The sequence below is a fragment of the Bos indicus genome, chromosome 19 (genome assembly GCF_029378745.1).
Source record: "Bos indicus isolate NIAB-ARS_2022 breed Sahiwal x Tharparkar chromosome 19, NIAB-ARS_B.indTharparkar_mat_pri_1.0, whole genome shotgun sequence".
In the NCBI taxonomy this organism is placed as follows: domain Eukaryota; kingdom Metazoa; phylum Chordata; class Mammalia; order Artiodactyla; family Bovidae; genus Bos; species Bos indicus.
The window spans coordinates 45255221-45266742 of record NC_091778.1 but is presented as its reverse complement, the minus strand read 5'-3'; the positions used below and the strand labels follow the sequence as shown (position 1 = coordinate 45266742).

General features: G+C 56.9%; 1 protein-coding gene and 1 long non-coding RNA gene across 6 annotated transcripts; one reads left to right on the top strand and one right to left on the bottom strand.

Annotated features, from left to right (window-relative positions):
- Positions 1–2389: 2389 nt before the first annotated feature.
- LOC139177591 (uncharacterized) lies at positions 2390–5122 on the bottom strand. Its single transcript, XR_011562097.1, has 3 exons — positions 4860–5122; positions 4692–4786; positions 2390–2909 (listed from the first exon to the last, which is right to left on the bottom strand). It is a non-coding gene; the product is annotated as an uncharacterized lncRNA (long non-coding RNA).
- On the top strand, positions 3893–11490 carry ATXN7L3 (ataxin 7 like 3). Of its 5 annotated transcripts, none has more exons than XM_070773600.1 (13): positions 3893–4121; positions 5475–5585; positions 5885–6017; positions 6221–6392; positions 6594–6691; positions 6879–6901; positions 7202–7268; positions 7412–7497; positions 7786–7854; positions 8117–8160; positions 8424–8495; positions 8588–8745; positions 8858–11490. In XM_070773600.1, the coding sequence occupies exons 2-13, from the start codon at positions 5535–5537 to the stop codon at positions 9004–9006; spliced, it is 1122 nt and encodes a 373-aa protein (XP_070629701.1). In that variant the 5' UTR covers positions 3893–4121; positions 5475–5534; the 3' UTR covers positions 9007–11490. The 5 variants fall into 5 exon arrangements, with proteins under 5 accessions (XP_070629701.1, XP_070629703.1, XP_070629705.1 ...); XM_070773602.1 differs by having other exon boundaries at positions 3894–4121; positions 7223–7268; XM_070773604.1 differs by having other exon boundaries at positions 3896–4121; positions 7223–7268; positions 7469–7497.
- Positions 11491–11522: the final 32 nt, after the last annotated feature.

The window sequence follows — 11522 nt, the reverse complement described above, 5'->3', positions numbered from 1 at the left end:
CTGCACTTAGAACTTGCCTTGTCTTACCATGACCCTACAAGGCCTGGCCTCTGTTGCCTCTCCCTTCTCTCATTCCACTCTCCCTGTTCACTCACAAGGATCCAACCAAGTGATATGTCTTTTGCTCCTCAAACATACCTACCACAAGACCTTTGCACTTGTTCTCTCTGCCCAAAATGCCATTCCCCCAACACTACAGATAGCTTGTTTTTTTCATCCTTCAGATTTAGGCTCAAACGTCACCTCACAAGTCTTGCCTGACCACCCTCTCTAGAGAGGCCTTCTCCTACATCCCCTTGTTTCTGTATTCGTTTACCTGTTCATTGTCTGTCTCTGCAGACCAACACGTTCAGTTTGAGATATGTTGGAGTTATGGTGGGATTAGCTGGTGGAGACAACTTATGTGTTCATTCATTATAGTAACCCCAGTACCTATTCCCAGGTGGCTCAATGGTAAAAAAAAAAAAAAAAAAAAAAATTCCGCCTGCCAATACAAGAGATGCAGCAGATACAGGTTTGATCCTTGGGTCAGGATGATCCCCTGGAGGAGGAAATGGCAACCCACTCCAGTATTCTTGCCTTGACAGAGGACCATGGCAAACTACAGTCTGTGGGGTCACAAAGAGTCGGACACGACTGAATGAGCATACATAGCAGACATTTGACAATCAAGAAATATTCATTAGGGGACTTTCCTAGAGGTCCAGTGGTTAAGACTTCCAACACAGGGGGTCTGGTTCAATCCCTGATTAGGGAACTAGATCCCACATGCTGCAACAAAGATTTCAAATGCTGCAACTAAAAGGTCCCACGTGCCACAACTAAAACCTAGTGTAGGCAAATAAATAAAAATACTTAAAAAATAAAAAGATCCCGCAATGCTGTGCAATACAGCCAAAGGAATAAGAATGGCCCACAATAATGTCATATATATATATGTATTATGTATTATATATAGCCTCTCTTTACCCAACTCTAACTTCACAAACCATCCCAGACTCAAACACACCACACTCTCTTCTCAGGCCTCTACACATTCTGCCTATATACATAACTGTTCCCTAGAATGCTCCTCTTAACCTCTCTTTCAATTCAAGGCTCCACTTGAAAGATCACTTCCTCTAGGGAGCCTGCCCTGACGTCCTGACAAAAAGATTTCTACCTGTTTGTTTCTTTGGCTGCCTGAATGGCTCCACATTCAACCTTTTTTCCACATCAGGCTTTGCTGGGCAGTAAGCTCCACTAAGACAAGGTCTGTGTGCCTCTCTGGCTCGCTGCTGTAACCCCAAGGCTTCACCCAGAGCCTGGACCAATGTAGTCCTTAGTGTTTATTGACTGGTGCTAACTGTGGAGACCGGGCACGTGCCCAAAGAGGTCACCACCACAGAGCCACTCAGGCCAAGTGCCAAATGAAGAGTACAATCCAGTTTTAAAGGAGTTTGTTGTGAGGGTGGCCTGGGTGGAGAAGTGAGGAAGGATTTAGGTAAACATGGAGGAGACAGGAAGGCTTCCTGGGCATATGTAAATTCCTTACGGCAGGTTATATTGAACATATTCTGAGACAAAGAAACAGATCAGTATCATCGGAGTGGAGGATTTCTGATTCACACTAAGACACTTGAAGTACTGGCCTCCTCTTGGCTCTAGACTCAAATTCAAACACCTTCTGAGAGTCTCCACCAGCTAATCCCACAGTATAACTCCCAATGAATCTCAAACTCAAACAGGAGAACTCGTCATTCTCCTGTATCCTCACATCACCTTTCCAGAGTCCCCCATCTTAGTTAATGATGTCTTCAGGCTCTCTCTCTCCTTCACCCCACACATCTCAAGCTATGACAAAAACCTCCTACTTTTAAGCTATCCAGACTCCCCACTCCAGAGCATCTGCTTAAGTCTGGTCAAACAGTTCCCCTTGAGGACTCCTGACAGCCTGTAGGGTTAAATCCCACTAACTTCTCAGCACACCCTTAGTCCTGTGTGGTCTGTTCTGCTTACTTCATGCGACTTCCTCAACAATTCCTATGTTTCAGCCAGTGCAAGAAACCTTTCCTGAGAAACTCTTTTACATTATTTGATTCCTGCTCCTAGCCACCTCTGTTCCCTATGGTTTTTGCTTTTTTTTTTGGCCACGCCACACAGTGTATTTGATCTTAGTTCCTCAACCAGGGAGGGATTAAACCTGTGGCCCCTGCAGTGGAAGCACAGTCTTAACCCCTGGTTAAGAGCCAGGGAAGTCCCTAGCTCTCTTATTTTTATCACACTGTTGAGCAATTACTTTCCTACAGGTCTGTCTACCCCACAAATGGTGAGCTTCTTGAGGAAGTGTGTCTTATCTTTGCATTAACACATAAAAACAGCTAAGATTCACCAAACACTTACATTGAACTAAGTTTCTCATGTCAATTCTCTTGTTAATTCCCACAACCTAATAAGTACTGTCATCATACTCAGTGACAAGAGAGGAAACCGAGGCAACAGAGAGCTCATTTGCTCAAGTTCATTTGTCAAGTCCACAGATTTGAATTCAGACGATTCCTGGTCTTAACCACTTAGGACTAGGGCCTCAATAAATGCTTGCCGAAGAGTCCATGATGGTCCCAAAGTATATGATTTAACGCTTTCTTCATTTAAACTCATCTTCTGCGGGAAGAGGGCTGTCATACACCTGTTCCAGAACTCCAGACACAGAGTAACCGAAAGGGCAGCGCCAGTCTAGGCATTTACTGCGGCTGGGAAAGGCCCTTTGCTCCAGAAGAGGACTGTGAGAGCGCGCGGATATGGGTACACACAGGGGAGAAGAACTGGGTCGGAGGAAGGGTCTGGCCACTGCCTGGCAGGCTGCGAAGAGGAGAGGTGGGGGGTCCAGCGTGGGTTCCAGAAACAGGAAAGGCGAGCAGGTGTGGGATCTAAATTAAGATGAGGGCGGGGAGGGCGCTCCGCTCAGAATGGCACAGCTCAGCCTCCGCCCTCAACGGAGGACCCTCATCTAGGGCGTCTGTAGGTTCTGAGGCCCGGAGTGGGCTGAGACCAGCCCAGAAACACGGGGAACCGAGGCTCGGACGAGGCCCCTCGGTTTTCTGCCCTGAGGTGACAACTGCGTCCCACTTCAACTCTGGCTTCTTCACATAAGTAAACTCCGGGGTGGTGGCACTGTGGGGGAAAAGAGCCGGGAGCCCGGAGGGAAGGGCGGGGGACCCTGGGCCGGAAGGCGTCCCAGGCGCGGCTGGAAGCCGGCGCTCTCTTTCGACGCCACCCGCTGCCCCCGCCCCGGAGCCGGCCGGGACGGCACAACGTCTCCGCCCCCAGCGCACCGCGCACCTCACCTTGAACGCCGCTCCACCCACCGAAATCCTATTGGGCCGGCCCGGCCGAGGCGAGACAGCGATTGGGCGAGGTGGCTCCCGAAGGCCCCGCCCATATCCCCGCCCCCGTCCCCGTCCGCCGGTACTTTGGACGGCGGCGTGGCGCCCCTCCTCCCCGCCCGGTCCCCGCCCCCTGGAGCAAATGCTGCCGAGCTGCGGCCGCCGGGCAGATGCACGCGCTCGGGCCCTTCTAGCAGGCGCGAGCAGTCGCTGGGCGCGCGAAAGCGAAAGAAGGAAGAGGAAGGGAGGGCGGGGGCGGGGTGTTGAGGAGGGGCGGGAGGAGGAAGAGGAGGAGGTTGGAGCGCGCTCGCGCTTGGCCTCGCGCCCGCGCGAAGGGAGGGGGAGAGGGGCGCGCGCGCGCACGCTCGCGTTCTCGCTCGCTCCATCCATCCATCCTCCGGTCGCGGCACGCGCGCGCGCTCCGGGCTCGCGCCGCACCCCCCGCCCGGGAGAGGCGGGCTGGAGTGGGGGGCGGGGGGAGGGGCGCGCGGACGGCGCGCGGACTGCGCGCGGGCGGGGTGAGGTGAGGAGGAGGAGGCGGCGACGGGACGAGAAGGGAGGGGAAGGGGCCATGGCCGCCCGGTGAGGCGGCGAGGCGGGGGGGCGGCCCGACCCCCCGGCCCCGGGCCCTGGGCCCCGGGGAGAGGCGAGGACGGACCGACGGACATGGGGCTCCGGAGCAGCCGCCGCCGCCGCCGCCGCCGGAGGACGCGGCCCTGAGAGGCCGCCGGGCCCCGGCGCGGCCCCCCGGGCGGGGTGAGTACGGGACGGAGACGGGGACGGGGGAGGGGCCTGCGGGGGGCGGGGGGCGGGGCCCGAGGCGGGGCTTGGGCCCCCTCCCCCCAGGTCTGGGTCAGCGCCCCTTCCCCTCCCCCCGGGCCGACGCGGAAACGCCCGGCTTCCCCCGGCTTCCCGGCCCGGCCGGGGCCCCCAGCTCTCCCCCTGTCTGGGTCCCCCCTGGGCGGGGCAGGGCCGGCCGGGGAGGGGGCGCGGGGCCTTTGTTAGGGAGCCAGGCCCCAGCCCCCGGGACAATAGAGGCACCCTCCCGGACTCCTCTCCCCGGCCGGCCGGGGCTGTCGGCGGGCGGGGAAGAAGAGGGGCCGGGACGTGTCCCACTCTGCCCACTCTCTAGGGGTCGGTCTGTCCCGGACCGGCGCCGGCCTCCGGCGGCTCGGCTCTCCTCCCCCCAGTCGGTATGATGCAGCAGCAGTGCCGCAGGGACGGGGGAAGAGCCGAGGCCCGGCCTCCTACCCTCCCCAGTGCCCCCGGCTCATTTGTCAGTCCCCACCCCACTCTAGGCCGGCAGCTCCTTAAACTCGTACCCACCGTTCAGAGGGGCCCCGGACTGTGTGCTCTGTTTCTGAATCCTTTGGTGGGGATTCCTGGACTTTGGGGCTCTTGGAGAGACTTCCGGGCTGGTCCTGAGGGAGGGAGGGTGGTTATCTCAAAGAAGAACAGGTAAGGGGAGTGCCCACTCCTGGCATGCCATCCCACCGGATTCTATCTCCTCTTTCTTGCTCATGGTGGCTAGGATGCCCTTTTAGCTCTAGGTTTCTGTGGGCTCTGCTCTCCGTCTGTAGTGGCAGGCTTATTTCAAGGGAAGACAGAGTGGGGTGAAGGTTGTAGGGTCCTAGGGCCATTGCTACTTCTGGTAGCAGTACCCCCCCAAGTGGACATCCTGGCTGAAAGCAGAGGTGACTCTGAGGAGAGCCTGGGGAGGGGGGGGAGTGTATTTAGGAGTCTGTGCAGTTCTTTGCCACACCCTGTGGGTTTGCTTTGAGGCCTTAGAGTTCCTTCTCCTCCCCCTGCTGCATTGCACCATGGGTATGGAAGAGGGGTTTGAGTTTTGGGAACCTGGGGTGAGCTGCTGCCTCCTGTAGACCCAGACTCTGATTGGCAGTAAGAGTCCAGGGCCTGAGTTCAGGCCTGGGAAGGACTAGGCCGCCCTGGGTTTCAGGCCCTGCAGGACCATCCAGACTTAACTGAGGCCTTAGGGAGAGGTAGATCCTGATGCCACCATTAAGCTCTGGGCAGCAAGGTGGGGAGGGGAGGTGGCAGCCGTTGGAGGTGCCTTGGACTCACACCAACATCCCCCCCCAATGTGTGCAGCCGTGTTGCCGCCCGCTGTGCTATGAGCAGTCAGAGCACCGTCTCCACAAGAGTTCACAAATGAAAATGGAGGAAATGTCTTTGTCTGGCCTGGATAACAGCAAACTAGAGGTGAGGGCTCCCCCACGTGTGCCTCCAGTTCTTTCTCTTGATGTCTCTCCTTTGCTATATCTGGAATCCACACCAGAGAGGAATTTGGGTAGTCAGCCTTGTTCCTTAAAGGGAAGAGCCAGCTAAGAAGGCCCAAGGATCTGGAAGAAGAAAGAACTCAAAGTCAAGATGGGGAAAAATGGCAAAGGAAGCTTTATTTTTGGCCAGGGCGAATTGGCAGGAGATTTCGTTGGTGAGAGTTGCCCTCAGTCCATGGGACTGTGACTCTCGTGACCCTGGATGTTCTCCCCTGGGCCCAGGCCATCGCTCAGGAGATATACGCGGACCTGGTTGAGGATTCTTGTTTGGGATTCTGCTTTGAGGTACACCGGGCTGTCAAGTGTGGCTACTTCTTCCTGGACGACACGGACCCTGAGAGCATGAAGGATTTTGGTGAGCGTCAGGGTTGAAGGAGAGCAGCCTAGCCCTGCCCTGGGAGTGCTTGGAGGGTCCTCCTCCAGCAACCACACCAGAGGTAGAACCTGGAGCTCCTGGGAGCTTAGGCAGGGGCTCTGAAGAGGCCACAAGGCCATGGGTGGGAATGAGAGGTAAGGGTCCCTTGCCTGCCCTGATCGCTACGTCTCTCCTGTCCCCAGAGATCGTGGACCAGCCGGGTTTGGACATCTTTGGACAGGTTTTCAACCAGTGGAAGAGCAAGGAGTGTGTTTGCCCCAATTGCAGCCGCAGCATTGCCGCCTCCCGTTTTGCTCCCCACCTGGAGAAGTGCCTAGGAATGGGTCGGAACAGCAGCCGAATCGCCAACCGCCGGTGAGGGCTTCTCCCTCTGCTAGAACCAGAGTGCCCATCTTTTGCAGCCCGTCCCATGGTGGAGTTCCCCACCACTCCCTGGGACATTTGGAGGGTATAGAGGGTGGGTTGTGCCTGGCCCCAGACACTCCCCTCTATGTGTGAAGTCAGGGGCAGAGAGAGATGGCAGCCTTGACCCTTCCTCTTCCCTCCCCTCGGCAGGATTGCCAATAGCAACAACATGAACAAGTCAGAGAGTGACCAAGAGGATAATGATGACATCAATGACAACGACTGGTCCTATGGCTCAGAGAAGAAAGGTGTTTGGGCATCTGGGGAATTGGGAGGGCCATCGGGGTGAGGCAGGCAGGCAGGAATTGGGTGTGTAACAGTCACAAGTTGTTATCCTGAACGAGGGAGGAGAGTGCAGCTTTGTAACTTTTCTTTAGGTGCCCTTAGGTTGGGAACTTAAAGTGACCCTGCCCTTTACCCTTTTGTCCTACACAGCCAAGAAGAGAAAATCAGACAAGGTGAGAGCTGGGGCAAGCATGAGGGAGATTTGGGCCAAGGACAGATACCCTCCCCTTTGGGCAGGGAGTCCTCGGGTGTCTTGACTCAAGTCTGAGGTCACTGGGTACCTCTCTGGGTTCAGGGCCGAGGGTGTCTGGTGGGCAGGAGGGCATCAGGGGCCTGGGGGGAAGGTGGGAGGAGGGAGTATGGGTGAAGGGCCTCTTACTGGTGGGGAAGAGTAGGAATTTGAGGATGTTTGTCAAATCTTTTTTCCTTCCCTGGGTTCTCGGCTTCCCCTTATCGTTACCCTTTCCCCAAAGCTATGGTATCTCCCATTCCAGAACCCCAATTCCCCTCGAAGATCCAAGTCTTTAAAACACAAAAATGGTAAGTAGGGCTGGAACAATGGGAGTGATTCTAACTATGTCTTCTGGGACTTGTTGCTGGAGGGTGGAGGTGGAGGGGCAGGGGGATTGAGGGAGGGCCTGTGATCCTTCTATCACCCCCACTTCCTCTCTGGTTATTTTCAGGGTTCTCTGTCTGTACCTCTGCATCAAACACCCTTCCCCTTCTTTTTTCTTCTTCAGGGGAACTTAGCAATTCGGATCCTTTTAAGGTGAGTAAGGGCTATCCCTTATAGTTCGCCTCATTGTGAGTCGGGTGGGCTTGGACAAGTGGGGGTCAGAACGCTAACTATATGGCATGTTTAGGTCTTGGGTCTTCATGTTCTTTGTGGGTCCTAATTCCTTACCCTGGTGCAGTTGGGGTGGAAGGAACTCTTGGAGAACTGCGGGCAATCTTAAGGCCTTGTGCTGAGGGAGGGGTAAGAGGGATTGACTCCACACCCCCACCCTCCCTTCTTTGGCCGTCTCTCCTCTAACCTGTACCTCTGGTTCTCACCCAGTATAACAACTCAACTGGGATCAGCTACGAGACCCTGGGGCCGGAGGAGCTGCGCAGCCTGCTCACCACGGTGAGGGATTAGAGAAGGGGGGAAGCCCTTGGGAGCAGGCAGAGCCACAGGCAGTGGTCGAGGCCTTGGAAGAGGCTGGTGCACAGCAGTGAGGGCATCTAGGTCTCTCTCTTGAATTAGGTTTCCTGGCTAGTGTGGTCTGCCATGGACGCCCTGGGGCCATTTCTGAGCACACAGTCTAGCATTTGTACAGAAGAGAGTGGCTAGTGGCTATAGAATAGGCTTCCCCCGTCCCTCCTTTCAGCTTATATTCCTCTTCCAGCAATGTGGGGTGATTTCTGAACACACCAAGAAGATGTGCACAAGGTGAGCTCAGAACCTAGGAAGGGGGCCAGGGGGCCCTCCGGCGCCCTCACCCTGGGCACGGGTCGGGAGTACCTTGGACTTGAGCAACGGGACTCCCACCCTCCCCCTCCCCTCCTGTAGGCCTTAGGCCACAATCTGGGGCCTCTTCATTCATCCCTTCCCGGTCTGTCCATCCCTCCCGCCTCTGCTGAGGGGAGGGGCTTCACCTGTGTTCCTCAGACCCTCTCTGCCTTGTCAGGGTCTGATCATTCTCTCCCCGCCAGGTCCCTACGCTGCCCCCAGCATACAGATGAGCAGCGGAGAACCGTGCGGATTTATTTCCTCGGATCCTCAGCGTGAGTGACCCTCCAGGAAGGGTGGTGGGTTGGGGAAGGTGAGGGTGATGGCTAGCATCCCTGAAGCCCTTCTCTGACCTCTTCCTCCCCAGTGTCCTTCCAGAGGTCGAGAGTTCCCTGGATAATGACAGCTTCGACATGACTGACAGCCAGGCCCTGATCAGCCGGCTTCAGTGGGACGGCTCCTCTGATCTCTCACCCTCTGATTCAGGCTCCTCCAAGACGAGTGAGAATCAGGGGTGGGGTCTAGGTAGGTGAGATAGCTGGGCCCCAGGGGCTCTCTGCCTGAAGCGGAGTGCGGGGGACCTTGCATTCCCCTGCCACAACCCTCCCCTCAACCCTCTTGCTTCTTTCCTCTTCAGGTACCAACAGTTCTGAGTCACGGAAAACCAAGAAAAAGAAATCCCATCTGAGCCTGGTAGGGACTGCCTCCGGCCTGGGCTCCAACAAGAAGAAAAAGCCAAAGCCACCGGCGCCCCCGACGCCCAGCATCTATGATGACATCAACTGACTTGGGTACAAGGGGATAGCCTTTGGCTGAGCAGAGCCGTCTCTCCCGACCCCCACCCAGGCGGCACAGCCTGGCAAATGGACGGCTGCTGGGGGTTTGGGCTTGGGAAGCTTGGTGGGCCAGGCAGGCAGAGGATCCAATTATGCACCCCTGGGGGGTGTCAGGGTCTTCTGCGATGGAGCGCGAGCCCTCAGCGTGCAGGACTCAGACCTGGACATATTATGCCTTGGACATAAGTTTGGCGGGGAGGCGGTTTTCCTATTTATTCTGTGAGTTACTGGATGTCCAGCTAGGCCAGGGGCCTGACCTGGGCACTGTGCCAGGGCACTGCCGCCCCCCCCACCCCAGGAACTGGACTAAGCCCTGCCGAGGAGCATCATGGCTACCCGGGAGGCCACGGGTTGGAAGCTGAGCCTGGAGGGGGCCTCCCCCAGCTGCCCTCAGCAATGTGAATGGGTCCGGTGCTTGGAGCTGAGGGGCAGGGCTGGGCGTGTCCTGTCTGTGTGCAGAATCCTATCAAATGCCCCCATCCCAGGGGGAGGCAGGCATGGTGAGCTGTCTGCTGAGGTAGGCGTCCCGAACTAGCGCCGCCTTCCCTGCCCCTCACAGGGGCAGCCCTTTCCCCTCAGTCCCCGGGGGCCTCCTTGGCAGCAGGAGCTGTCCTTTTGTTGTTGGGTGCCAGGAAAGGGCCTCCAGCCTCTACAGCTTCAAGGAACGGGCACGGGGAGGGTAGGAAGAGGGAGCTATGTATCAGGATGACTCCCCCCCTGCCTCTCCTCCCTGACCCAGGGCTGGCGAGGAGTGGGGCCCCAAGGTGAGGTGCTGCTTTATTTGAAATGTTTTCTTACCTCATTCCCTGCCCCAGGAAGGGGCCCAGCCTCACCCTCCTGGGGTGGCCCCATGTTCCTCCTGCCTACCCTGCCCCACTGCCCTCCCGGGGCAGCCCAGGTTCCCAACTGCTGCTTGCCACCCCCCCTCTTTCACCTTGACCAGCTTCAGTTCCTCTCTCGATGCTCCTGCCTCCAAAGCCTGCCCTGTCTTCCCTTCCTTTTGCCGCTTTTAAGTTATTTATTCTGTACTTGTGGTTTGGGGCTCTGAGGAAAATCCTGATCTTTTACCTCTCCCCCCTTGCTAGGAGTGGGGCGGGAAGAGAGAGTGGTCTCTGTATTGTGGGCTGTCCGGAGGGGGCGGGGTGCCATGCCTGGGCAGTGCCCCCCTGCGGGACTGTCGTGCCAGTGTGCCCACCTGCCTGGTCTACATCCTGAAGAGATGTATCATTCAACCTCCACACGGGCACCATCGCTCCCAGGAACTGAGCTGGAGGACTGCAGTCCAGGGTGGGAGCAGAACTGATGGCCCCAGGGATGGAGCTGACCCTCAACCATGTTCTCTGGCACTCGCTGGACGTGACCCCTGCCCTCCTCCCAGGAGGAGCCATCCCACATTTGGGTAGTTAGTACCCAGGACTGATCGGACTGATCTGGGTTAGGGACCCTAGAGGGTTAAGGGAACAACAGAGATGGGGCTGCAGTACCCTGTCTGGAACCCCAATCTCGCCCTGGGTGGCTCTGATTGTGGCTGATGCCTGGTTACAAATTGATTTTTAACCCAAGAATTATGATTATTTTTTAAAAAGCCAAACAGATTTTGGCAGGAGTTAGAATAAAGCCTGGGGCCTGGGCTCCTCCGTTCTCGCCCCTCCACAGCCTTCTTCCTCCACGGGGAGGCCAGAGGGCAAGGAGGATCTCAGCCAGCCTCCAGCCTGCTCCCAGATGAAGACCTGGGAGCGGGTTGGAGGTGAAGGGAGGAAGGCTGCAGGCCACTCTCCCTTCTGAGAGGCAGTTGCAGCTCAGGCCCTAATACACCCTTTCCCCTCTGGCCTCTCCGTTTCCCCCTTCTGGTTGGAGGAGGGAGAAGTGGGAAGTAGTTTGGGAACTGGTTTGTCCACATCCACTTCCCCATTGTTCCTTGGCCCGCCCTCAGGGCAGAGCCCCCTGCCCAGGCTGGGTAAGAGATGGGCTTGGTCCAGCAGGGACCCTGAGGGAGCAAACCCCCTTCCTTCTGGGGAGAGTGTGCCCCCCTACCATGTAGTTGAACAGGGGCTAGGAGCTCTCCACTCCCTTCCCTCTAACAGCAGGCTGTGTGGGTTTCAATTCCCATCCTTCCCACCCCGGCTAGGTGTCGTCCACCTTGTATCCTATCATGTGTCTGAGTGTGTGGGGGGGTTCTGTACTAATTTCCATGGCCGGTGGCTTTTCCTTCCATGCATCACTCCCCCCCGCATGCCCAGGGGCCACCCGCCTGGCATTACCGCATGCTGGGGTCATTGGGGGAGGGGGGTGGGGCTCACGCTGTCCTGTGGTCTTGAGATTTTTATTTTTGCATATGTAATCCATCCTGTACAGGTAGCTAACTTTGTAAACGCTGTGTATTCCCCCTGCCCCCATGGCTGCTGGTGTAAATAAACTGCATCTCCCGTTGGTAGCCCGGCCTGCCCACCCTCATTCCCATGTTGC